Source organism: Chinchilla lanigera, unplaced genomic scaffold (genome assembly GCF_000276665.1).
Source record: "Chinchilla lanigera isolate Chin_1 unplaced genomic scaffold, ChiLan1.0 scaffold00106, whole genome shotgun sequence".
Lineage (NCBI taxonomy): Eukaryota > Metazoa > Chordata > Mammalia > Rodentia > Chinchillidae > Chinchilla > Chinchilla lanigera.
In genome coordinates, this window is record NW_004955507.1 from 2,461,532 (window position 1) to 2,473,715 (window position 12,184).

Below are 12,184 nucleotides of genomic sequence, written 5' to 3' on the forward strand. Positions count from 1 at the left end.
TCTCTCTCTCTCTCTCTCTCTCTCTCTCTCTCTCTCTCTCTCTCTCTCTCTCTCTGTGCTGAGGATTGAACCAGGGCCCTTTCTAGCTTAGGCAAGTGTTCTATAGTTTACGTTCCTAGCCCAAACAAGCTATCATTTGATATTCCTATCCCTCTCTCCTTTATTCCTCATGTCTTTTAACAGGCTCAGATTCCTTGATGTTATCACAAAAGGTCAATAAAAAGGTCATCCCTGCAGATAAGTCAAGCTAGTATAGTCTCCACATATTGGATTGGGTCCATCATCTACTGAGGGAAAATCCAAGAGATTGATTGCAAGTGTGCTCCTGAAGCATTTCATACTGATCAGTCTCCTCCGGTCTAGTGATCTAGGGGCCAGGGCTGACATGTAATTGTGCTTCAGCTCTTGGCAACCTAATTAATTGCATCCCAGTCCTTTCGCAGATAGGTTGCCTGAAAGGGAAGGAGTTGTTCAGTATAGTATACAACAATCAGTGGATATAAGAGAAAGTGTACCTCAGATATGTAAGCTCCAGCTTAGGCTTTTCCAGGCAAAGCTATGCACTAAGTAGGTGAAAGAATTGCCTTGAATTTTCTTAGCTGAGGACTCTGAACTCCACTCCACGCTAAAGAAATTGCTGATAATATGCCTCCTATGTAGTTTTCCCATAAGGAGAAGGTGCACTCACTTGGCTGCTGTGAATATATCATCCATCAGTGTGACACAACATGGGAAACTAAGTGAATTCTCAGCTGACATAACAGGAGGGCAGTGGGAAGTGGGAGGTCAGAATGGCTGGGAAGTCTATCTCACCTCTACCATTCTTTCATACCTCCTCTTTGCAGCTCCTTGCTCTACTGGATGCTTGAGTTAAAGGAAATTGGATCCAGTAGTGGGAGAAGGAAGAGAGGCAGCAAATGACCACACACAGCAGTGGGCTGAGGTTCTGGTTGCTGAGTGTACTTTTCATATGCCAGTAGTACTGACTAAGGGCCTTGTAACATTCTGGGTCCTTCAACCCATGTTGTCTTGCCTGATCTTCACAATAAACCAGTAAAGAAAGCACATCTAGTTTCACCCACAGTCAAGGCTTAGAGAGGTAAAGAATCCATGGCTAGCTCCGGGAAGCTGGAGTCAGCCTTTTTGGGCTCTGCCAGCACCATCCTTCTAAATACATCAAGGAATATTTCCTTAGGGTATTGAGATAAAATGATAGCCTCAGAGAATATAACATTTCAAGCATGCTTTCTGTGCTTAAAGGATCCCATAACACTGGTGCCAAAAGGGACTTTAGGAATTATTTGTTTCCTCTACTAAATGAGGAACCTGAACAAAACAAACATAGAAGACAGAAGGGAGATGAGAACCTATCCAGGACTGTGGGGAAAACAAGAGAGAAAACAGCACAGCTAGAAGTCCCAGAAAGGACAAACTGCAGGGCATCGCATGTGAGTGGGTGTGAGTGGAGGGGCAGAGAGGGTGAGTCAGAGTTGGGCTTGATCATGAAACCGTTGGCTGAAACAGGAAGGATTAGGGAGGGAACTGGTGGAATGGAGGTAAAAATAAATTGGATTTGTTTCTGAAGAACTGCAAAGTCGAGGAAGTGGAAACGCCAATTAAAATTCTAAGAACTGGGAAGGAAAGGCATAGAAGCTTTCAGATAAGGGTGAGCACCCTTGCACTCAGGCATCCACAACAGGACTCATCGTGTTCAGTAGTTTATTAGCCACTTAGATGGAAGCTGGGAGCGATGTTTGCCATGTCTATGATCCATGCAAAGCTAAATCCCACCGATGTCAGGAGCAATAGGAAAAAAAGTCAAAATAGAAAGAAAAAAAGAAACTAACATGAAATTTACCAATTTACACTGATGACAAAACAAATGGGAAGTTATCAAAAATGTAAAATTTCCCCTTCAAATTAGTTTCACTAACGTGAAAGGAATGAATTTCAATGTGATTCAGAATTATACATTTTGAAATGTTCTCCTACAAGTACGAAATTTTTACGATCATAGGAATGTTTACTATGAAACAAATGAGAACCTAGGTCTCAGTTGGGTTTCTGATGATATCACTGCCTTACAAAAATCAGGGGAAATCATGGCTAATAGTCCAATAAAAGATCTTAAGAATCTATGAACTCTTACTAACAGAGAAGCCTACTTCATATAGTGTCTACTTGGGAGGAAAAAGGAGAAGCGTGTTGACACATCTCTATGTTCAGATGCAGCTTAGCCACCTTCCTGTCTCAGTTCTACATAGAAAGTCTCAAGGTGAGAATCCATTCCCAGCAGTGTCCATCTGAGGACCACCATCACTTTTTAAGAACCCTTACCTCTTTCCAATCTTTTCCTTCGTTCACCCTGCTCTTGTCCTCCTGGTTGTTCCTGCCTCCAGTCTCTTTTCAGCCTTGGAAATCTACCCTCTGGATCAGGGTCATTTCATTTAGTCCTTTGAATGAACACTCACTGTCTCTATTTTTTGGCTAAGATTTTAAACAAACTCTCCTATGAGCTTTGATAAGCTTAAAAACATAAACATAGCTGTTCACTTATGCTATCATCTGGTACTAAATAATTACACAGTGAGACAAGCAGAGAAAACATAAGTCTCTCCCCTGAGAAGACATAAGTCACAGGGGGCACATATTTCATCTATCCTTCATCCTGTCATGTAATTACAGAAAAGATTTAGATCATGTTTTGAGTCTGCTGTGTTTACAATTTCATTTCTTTCAAAAGCTCCACATCAACAGTGCATGTTTTATGAAAATAGGCCAATTCTGTAAAGACAACTTAGTAACCAAGTGGGAAAAAAGTTACTTTTCTCTAAGCAGATGAGTGCAGTATATGATTATCCACAATATAATTTTGGCTTTCTATCCTATAATCTATGGTTTCATGTTGCCTATCAACCACTCTGTGATCAAGCTGGACTTTGTCCAAGAAGGAAGGATCATAAATTATTTCAGTTCTATCGCCTCTCTTTATTTACATTTCCATCTGAGGTTCCCAAAAGAGGTCATAAGGCTTAGTGTAGCTTTAGGGCGTGAAGGACCTTTGGAACCCTCTTCCTCATTTGAAAGAAGCCCTGATATATGTGCCTTGTTAATCTCTTTCCCACATCCTGCCTACCTCTCCTCTTTCCCTTCTCACTGCTGTGCTCCAGGCCTTCAACTCTAGATGGTTGCATGACTTAAGTGCTCACCCCCATCCCTGCCTTCAGGTTCCTCCACCCTATCCATCCTGCCCTCTCCCTTGTGGCTGCAGTCATGGCAACTCGCTCTCCAACTCCCTCTGGTTCCAGTCCTTTTCAACTGGGCCTCACCCTATATGTTTAACCATATTGGGACCTTCAGTCCCACATGGGCTGCCATCTACAGCCTCTGCTGGGTGGAAAACTCCTCAGCACTCCCCTAAGGGACTGTACTCATGTCAGCTCCGCATTTCCTCCCTTCCAGCACCTAACGCTCTTTCTACAATTATGCAACTCCTTTTAGGTGACCTGCTCCTCCAAGCCCAGCTCTTGAAGCCTCTTTTCCATAAATCTTTCTACAGCTTCTCCAGGTCTCTTCCATACTCATGTGTCCTTTACTCCTTCCATTGTTTCACATTCTCCTGCCGCCTCCCATGAGAGCACAACAGAGAACAAGGCAGTTGCGGTGCCCTCTTGTTTCCGTCGTGCTGATGGCTCCGCGGCTCCCAGCAGCACTCTCGAAATGGCTGAGCGGCTAACGCTGCGCCTCAGACTGCCCTTGTAAAACCCCAACTAGGTAGAAGACCAGAGCCACATGTCAACAGTGAAGGGCTGTCAGTTCCAAGCTCATGTCTCTTAAATCTTGTCTCCAGAACTCCCAAATCTCCAGCACCTAATTAGTTTTGATAGCTTATCTGCTACATGTGTCACATAACTCCATGAAAAACTGAAGCTACAGTATGAAGTTAGAATATAAGACAATCTCTGAACGCTTAAAAGTACCAATCTCCAAAAGTCATGGGACCATTACAATGAGACAAAAGGATCTTCAAAGTCGAAATTTAGGAAGTTGTCTTTTCCTTAGCTCTTTGCATCGTGTTCTTGGGCCACTTCTGGTTTATTCTTCCTAAGTTGTTTTATCTTTAAATAATTATCACACTTTATGGAGGACACCAGAAAGAGCAATAGAGTTCTCCAATAAACCTGTGATAAATGTCCAGAAAACAAATAAGAGATAATAAAACACTGTATACTAAATACAAAGTATTACAACTGTTCTTAAAATTCAGTCATAATAGGGCCAGAGAGATAGCTCAGTGGCACAGCGCCTGTCTGGCAAGCACAAGGTCCTGAGTTTGATTCCTGGTATCCAAACAAACAAAAAAAATTCAGTAGTAATCCATGATGAAATGGGTGCAGACTCCTCATAGACAAACTATTCTTTAACAGTTTATGGCAATCACACTCTGAAAACTGACCTTTGGTAAAGTCTAAGCCCTAGGCATCCACATTTTATTACCTCTCTAGAACTTTATACTTTTTTCTATCACTGGCAAAAGCCATCTAGGGCCAGCCCACTTGTTCCTACACATTTCTTTAAAAACCCAAGTCTACTTCCCCATAATGCCTCCTACTGCCTTTGAGCCAGTAAAGTATTCCAAGGTTTCACTATTTCTGAGGTGCCGTAAGAGCACTGGAGAGGAAAAAAGGAAAGACAATATCAGACTGGAAAAGCTTACCTCAACTTCTGACTGGCTGGGACAGTTATCTTATTAAGTTTGTCCATTCTTTTTGGTATGAGACACGAGTCACTATTCTGTCGTAATGTCAGCAGCTCCTGGCCCTCCTAGGGAGCAGCATGGTAAGCCTCTGGTGTGCAGAGCTCCGGTCGCAGGAGTCTGACTTCTGAGCACGCAGGCGTAGCAAACACCCCTGCGCTAGAGAGAAGTAAAACTCGCTGGAGCACATCATCAAGTTTCACGTTGCTACGTAATCATGTGATCTGGGTAGCCAGCCAGCTTGGCAGATTACTCCACGCTGTGTACACTTTACTAGTAAAACCTATTAGACATGCAAATTTCTTTCCAGCTGCATTTTTTATAATCAGGTTTGGGCAAGCTTCTGGCTGGTCACTACTTCCTGTTCGTCCCAAAAACACGGTCCCCGTTTCAGTAGATGTTGAGCTGTCATCTGCAACTTCTCTGGCTTAGAGAAAAGTAGAATCATCATTTCCACCTGGATGACTGCTGGGGACTTGCTGCTTATTTGCATAAAATCATGGATAAGCTTTTTCCACTTATAGAACCTGTATATGAAAATGGAATTTTATAGTAGTTATCAAGGTGGCAGGACAGAGTAGAAATAGTTTCCTCAGTGAGAGTCTCTTTTCCTGAAGCTCATTTTAAATGTGATGGACAATTCTGTACACAAGTTCACTTAGGGGCTGAGACAGGTGACTCGGGTAAAGGGAGAAGATCTCCCCCATAAGCTCTGTGGCCTACTTCTCTGCTGGCAGAGTCAGGAGTTACCTTGCTGAGAGACTAATGCTTCCAAATAAAACCAGGATGCCCCCCAAAAGTCAGCTGAGGGCAAAGCTAACAATTTCCCAACAACACAATTCTAAGATCAAGTAGAAGTCCCCCTATAAGCAGGGTGCTACTCCCCTCCTTGACAGTGTCTCATACCCTTGCCCTTTCATCATGCCCAGTGACACGCTGGACACAGAGTCATCACAAGCACAGACAGGTAGGTGAGGTATAGAGGGAACCACACCTTCAGCAGCTGAACCATCCTGAGAATGCTGCTTCCCTCCTAGATGACTTCTCACTTTCTCCCACCTGGTCTGAAAAGCATGGATTTATCTGTCATTGGACAGTAGCAGGTAGTTCAGGATCAAGGACAAAGAAAACAAGAGGAATCATTTCTTGGGAACCTGGACACATTTGCACAAAGCTAGCAGGAATGCCCTGAACAACTTTATGAAGTAAAGTGCACATTTCTCACACTTGTCAGGAAGACCATTCCATTCCTAGGCCTGAAAGATATACAGAGGCAGGGAAAAAAGAGGGCCCCTCATTACTTCTCTCCTGTCACAGATCCAAAGTTTGGCTGAAGAGAAACAGGGAGAGAGGAGCAGACAGAAGAGGTGAACTGGAAGAGGAAAAGGAAAGGAGAGAGGAAGAGGAAAGTCAGCAGCGGCGGTGGTAGAGGTGGAAATCTTAGATGAATGTTTTCCTCCCTGCTCTCTTCTTTGAACAAACAGAGGTTCTATACTTCTCGCGGTTACATTCATGCACTGCATTTGAATTTCCGGTTCCACCAGATGTTCAGGAGCAGGATCTTCAGAGGTATAGAAGGTGGGGCCTGTCTGCTAGACCAGGCCACTGACTTGGCCAGACCATCAAACAGTCTTTCACAAGAAAAATGCAAGTGCTTGCCCCTCCTTAGTCATTTATTTTCCCCAACCTAGTAGCTCAATTTTCTTGCAGTGTATCCTCTCCCATAATTCTTAGCTGGAAGAACCAGGTAGACCAACATGGTAAAGGCACATTTAATGTCATCAGAAATCAGAGAAGTCAGATTTTATTGTATGGAGTGATAACAGTCAGCTCGCTGCTTCTGAACTATTGTAAAGTGTACCCCATTGGCCACTTGACTTTTCTCTCCAAAAACAACTCTGCTCAGCACCTGGGCTGTGAAGTTTTTATTCCCCAGAGAAAAAGACATGGGTAAGAGTTACACTTCTGCTTTTTCTTTTTACAGACACTTGTCTTTCTTCTTTTTACTGGGTGTTTTCTGACATGATGAAAATGAGAGTCTGCTTTTCCAGGCTGGACATTTTGCCCCACGTGTGGGCAGCGTGACAACCTAGTGCCTCAGGCCTGCGACAAGCACCTGCAGCTCTGACTGGCCTGCCGAGAAGGTCGTGCAAGGATAGGAACTGATGACATCAAGTCTTCGTAGAAGATGTGGGGATGGAATGAGACCACGCAGAGCAATAAATCCTGATAAGCTCAGGTCCCTTCTGTGTAGCACAGTGGACAAGGAAATCAGTTGATCACTAGATTAATAGACAACAAATGGACAAATCCAATTTTAAAGAAAGTTTGAAATGCCTATACATCAGCAAGAAAAGTATGAAGTGCAACCATTTGGGAAACAGCCTGTTACTTAACAAATTCAATGGCATGTATACCTACGACCCAGCATAAGTCGTATACGAGTCAAGCACTCCTAACTATGTATACTAAGGTCATGAGTGTGAAATTTAATTAAAGCACTGGTCATAATAAAGAAAATAGTTCTGAAAGTACCCTAACTGTGCATCAACAGGGGTAATTAGTGAGTTAACCTTGGCATAGGCACACAATGGAGTATTATTCGACTGTGAAAATGACTGAATTCCGACTGCATCAGGATATACAAAAATACTTGAAGCAATAATAGCAAACCAGTATGATTCCGTTTATGTTAAGGTAAAAGACATGTAAAACTAAACAATATGTTAGTTATACACGTATCTGGTAAAACCAATAAAGAGAATAATAAATGTCAAACTCAGGCAATTGATTACCAGAGAATGATTACCAGAGCAAAAGTGCACACATTTCTTACACTGAGTGATGCCATTAAGTGTTCAGTTTATTGTTATTCATCTCTCACATACATTGTATTAAATATTGTTAAAAACTAAATAAAAGGAGACCAGGTCTAGAATTATCGGGGAGAACCAAGACAACATGCCTAAACCTAAGCCACTTCAGTGAAAGCCTGGGGCTTACAAACAAGAAGACAGATGATACTGGGGTTTAGGGATAAGGTGCAAACAACCCCAGTTTCGTTGGGGCTGTTTTCTTGCCTCAGCGGGTAACAACTACAATACTATGTTTATTCAATGCTTTCTGTCTCCTATATTATGATGATATTCATTTCACATGAGAAAAAAATTAATTCTTAGATTAACTGGCCCAAAGTCAAGCCATTTGTTAGTGAAACAATGGGGACCCACACCCAAGTCTGTTTCGATAGTCTGCTAATCTTAGGGTTCTGGCATTGTGAGAGAAATCTTCTGCAATTCAGGAGAGAACCCTCCCTTGGCATCAGCTTAACATGACATTGGGCAAATCACTTAGACTCCCTGACCTTAATTTCTCATTTTTAGAGGGCAGGAGAAAAGATTTATAGAGGGGTCAGGTTCCTTCTGAATTGGAATGAGAACATTGTCAATGAGCCCAGAAATTGGTTAGGACCCCTGGGAATACCTTGAGTTTCCAGGAGGGAAGTCTCTGCTCCTCATTATTAAACTGCCTCCCAAAAAGGGGCTGGGTGGCTTTGACAATTTTCAAAGCCTTGGGGATAATCCAAGTCATCACTGGGACTGGGAGATCAGCCACAGTTCAGCCTGTCTGAATGCTCTTCCTCTGCCGGGGCCAGTTTAGACAAACTGCCAAAGGCAGTAGGCAATGTTTGTTGGTGATACTATATAGCCTGGTTCTATCCAAAATCATAATCTAGTCCTGTGATTCTCAGACTCACAACTTGGGGTGGGAGATGTGTGCGATTATCCCTCCTATTTTATGATATGAAGTTTGAGTCTCAGAAAGGTGATGACTTACTCAGGGCCATCCTGACCCTTGAGCTAGGGCCCCTAACCCTTAAACCATTCACTGGTGTCTATCTTGGGATGGGTTGGGGCACATCCAGCAGCACTCTGGCAGCATTCTGACAAATTCAGGCCAGTGTAGCAACAACCTGACACTGGTCAGACCCACACCTAATTTTCTCAGCCATTACCAGTTAAGAGCACAGATGGAAGGAGGTCTGAGAGGCAGCTAAGGTGTCTGGGTAAGACAGTGGAAGAAAACAGCAGAAGAGGACCAAGGGGGCGGAGACAGAAAGGAAGTGTGGCAGATGCTGTTAGTAGTTTGCTGTTCTCCTCGTTGTGGCAGGAGAGGCAGGAAGGGAGAAAGAAGGAAGAAGAGATGACATCTGTGGCTTGAGCAAATGGCGAAAACCCTTTTAAGCTCAAGGCTTCACTTTCTGTGAGACAAATCAGTTCCCTATTTTACCTGTATTTTTTCTGAGTAAATGACATTCTGCACATCAAATTGTCCAAGAGTGAAGCATATGTATCACTAAGAGGACGAAGCAGATGAATCCAGCCTTTATTCATTACATCAGTCCAAGCCTGTGTAGGAGAGAGAATCCCAGTGGCCGCATGATTCCTAGCCTATGTGTCATCTCTGCCTCCTCCCCCTCTTCATCCCTCAGGGCCCGTCTGCCAACAAGATTCTCTTGTGAAGGTTTCCACCCTCACTCTGCCTTCCTTCTACCCCAGGACTCACCTGGGACACTCACTGATCAGCTTCTTGTGCTTTCTCTGTAACTAGATCCACCTTGCTCTCAGGCTTCCAACAGCACATGCTGGTCGCAGTTTGTCTGTTCTCTTTTATAGTTCAAAGGCTTTTCTCTTCTTCTAGAGCCAAATATGAAGGCATTTATGCTCCTCTGTGAGTATTCTTGATGATCCATCTTCTTCTTCATTAACACATAGCAGGTAGTCATGTTCTTGGCCAGGCTGGGCATCAAACACCCCTTTCTCCTCGCTAGTCACGTGGCCCAACCAATAGTCAAAAATAGCCAGAAATAGAGTAGAATGCAGATATGTGGAGCAGGGGTAGTTCCAGGCAATCAGGGAGGCCAAATAGTCCCCATCAGTTAGGGCCGTGATGGAGCCAGAAAGTAGCAAAGGTGGAGAGGCAGAGTTCTCTTACTGAGGAATAGCCATGTCAGAGCTGGGGAGAGCCAGAATAAGGCTTGTGGCAGCGAAGAATTGAGAATTTGAACCAGAAAAGTCACCAGCAACAGATGCTATAGGTGTTAACTACATTTTTATGTTATCTTCTATCTCATGAAATTTGATTACTCTCCTGAGCTTGAGTAGATGGCCTACCCAAGCAGCTCATCTGGATTCAAAAGGACCCGAGATAGACCATCTGCCAGGGGATATATTCCTGTAATCTGAGCACTTGGGGAGGGTAAAGCAGGTGGACTGCAAGCTCAAGCCTGGCCTGGGGAACTTAATGATTTAGCTAGACCCTGTTTTAAAATATAAAATAAAAAGAGCTGGGGGATGAAGCTCTGTGTGAAGGCCCTTGGTCCAATACCCACCACCACAAAGAAAATCCTCAAATAGAAGCAGCAAATGGGGAGACATTCTTGGATGGATGATTCAATATCATAACAATGACCATTACCTCCAATTTAAATTAAGTAGAAGTTTAATGTGATCCCAATAAAACAATGATAGTGTCCTCTCCCTTCAACCAGTTGGAGTTAGACAAGTTGATTCAAAATTTCTTGTACAAAAATAAATAAACAAAAAGAGCCATGCAACCCTGGAAAAGAAGAGAATAGCCTTCCCAGATATTAAAGTATGCAATAAAGCCCTGTAATACATTACAGTTCTGCTGCACAGACAGGGAAATTGAAGAGAAAATGCAAACATGAGTAGAAGAATATGAGGAATATAAGTATATTATGAATATCTAAAAGGGAGAAATGGACCTCTTTAATAAAAAGAGAAATTACAAAGTCATTGGGAAAAAGACAAAAGATCCAATTCATAACTTATACCATTTGGCAGAAAAAAACTCTTAGTGGATCAAAGGTTTTAAGAAATGAAGTCATAAATATACCAAAAAAAACCACTGTTAAAATTCTTTATAACCTTAGATATCATTTAAAATTTAGAAATAATAAAGAAAATCTTGATACATTTAACTAGAGAAACATAGTGAAAATTTTCATGATTAAAAAATAAAATAACATCAAAAGATATAGGACAACCTAGGACTAAAGTGTTACATAATGTTTCACAGATACAAAGCTAATGTCCCTGATAGATCAAGAGTTTCTAAAATTTACATGCAAAACAAAAAAACCTAGACAAAAAATGAGCAAAATAATGAGCACAAAATGCAAGTGGTCTTTAAGTGAATGCAATGATATTCAATCACATTTTTACTGAGATAAATTACCACAACAGTGCTGAAACCCTTTCTCACATATCAGATTAACAAAAATCTAGAAGTATAATGGTAGTATTGCTGAGGCTCAGAGAAACACCTTTTGCTTGAAAACATTACATTTCCTGTAGAAAGGAATGGATAGTACACATTATTCACCTTTGTCTTGTAACCCAGGAATCTCTCTTCTACCTCTGGTCCTGAAGATGCATCGTCGCTTATGTACACATGCACCATCTACATACAGTTACTTATCACAGTTACATTAGCAATAGCAAAAGATGGCAAAAATCTAAATGCTTTTCAGTGGGGGCCCAGTTGAATAACTTTGGTATATACATATGTCTACACATATGTGCACACATTATTATACAAATAAACTCTGGAAAGATAAATCTGAAGCTAATAAAAATAGTCACCCACAAGCGGAAAAAGGAAGCAGAAAGTAGAGACAAAGTGGGAGGGTGTATATAGATTCTCTAGAGCTACTGTTTTGTGGACTTTTGTCTTTTAAATTATACAGCTGTGTGACATGTACTTTAAAATGGGATACTGCTTACATACACGTTGCAGATCAAACACTTGGGGTTAAACAATGTTAGTCTACATACATGGATGACTTTAACTTTATTGCCATTAAACATTTCAAATTGCAAAGAAAAGGAAATTAAGGCAAAAAGAAAAAAACAAATCCTTTTTTAAAAAGAAGTAAATAAGTTTAAAAGGCAATATATTCGAGAGCGGAGAATTATTCTAACTAATTTTGAACACAGTCCTCTGAATATCCTCAGTAAAATGATTCTAACAATGAGAACAACTACAGGGAAATCTCAAAGTGTGCTCCACATTTTTACTTTTAGTAGAAAAATATGCACTGTGATTTTTGTATATAGTACCAAAAATTAGTAGGAACCCAGATGTATAAGGGAAGAAACATGAATATAAAAATGAAGAAATAAAAACTTGGTATTCTAAGATGTAATTGAAAATATCAATCTGAACTCATGATTTTCCAGCAGTAAGTACTAAAAGCCTTCAGAAACAATGACATTCCAAATTTTAACCGCATGAAAAAGTGCTCCATACAATTATATTAATAAAAGGGCAGAGTCACCACTAAAAGGAGGCAGCGGCTGCTGCTGAAGAAAGGGTTGGGTCCGAGTCTGGGTTGGGCGAGGT

The 12,184-nt window shown here is 41.7% G+C and overlaps 1 protein-coding gene across 3 annotated transcripts in view; it reads right to left on the bottom strand.

The window, feature by feature from the left end:
- Blnk (B-cell linker) overlaps positions 1–4,930 on the bottom strand; it is a 67,768-nt gene extending 62,838 nt beyond the window's left edge. Inside the window, exon 1 of one of the 3 annotated variants that reach the window (XM_013506235.1) lies at positions 4,718–4,929. In XM_013506235.1, coding sequence (XP_013361689.1) covers positions 4,718–4,764 — 47 coding nt within the window. In that variant the 5' untranslated portion in view covers positions 4,765–4,929. Of the gene's footprint in view, positions 1–4,717 lie in introns of all 3 variants that reach the window. The other 2 variants (XM_005407570.2, XM_013506236.1) reach the window with 2 other exon arrangements.
- Between the last annotated feature and the right edge of the window lie 7,254 nt (positions 4,931–12,184).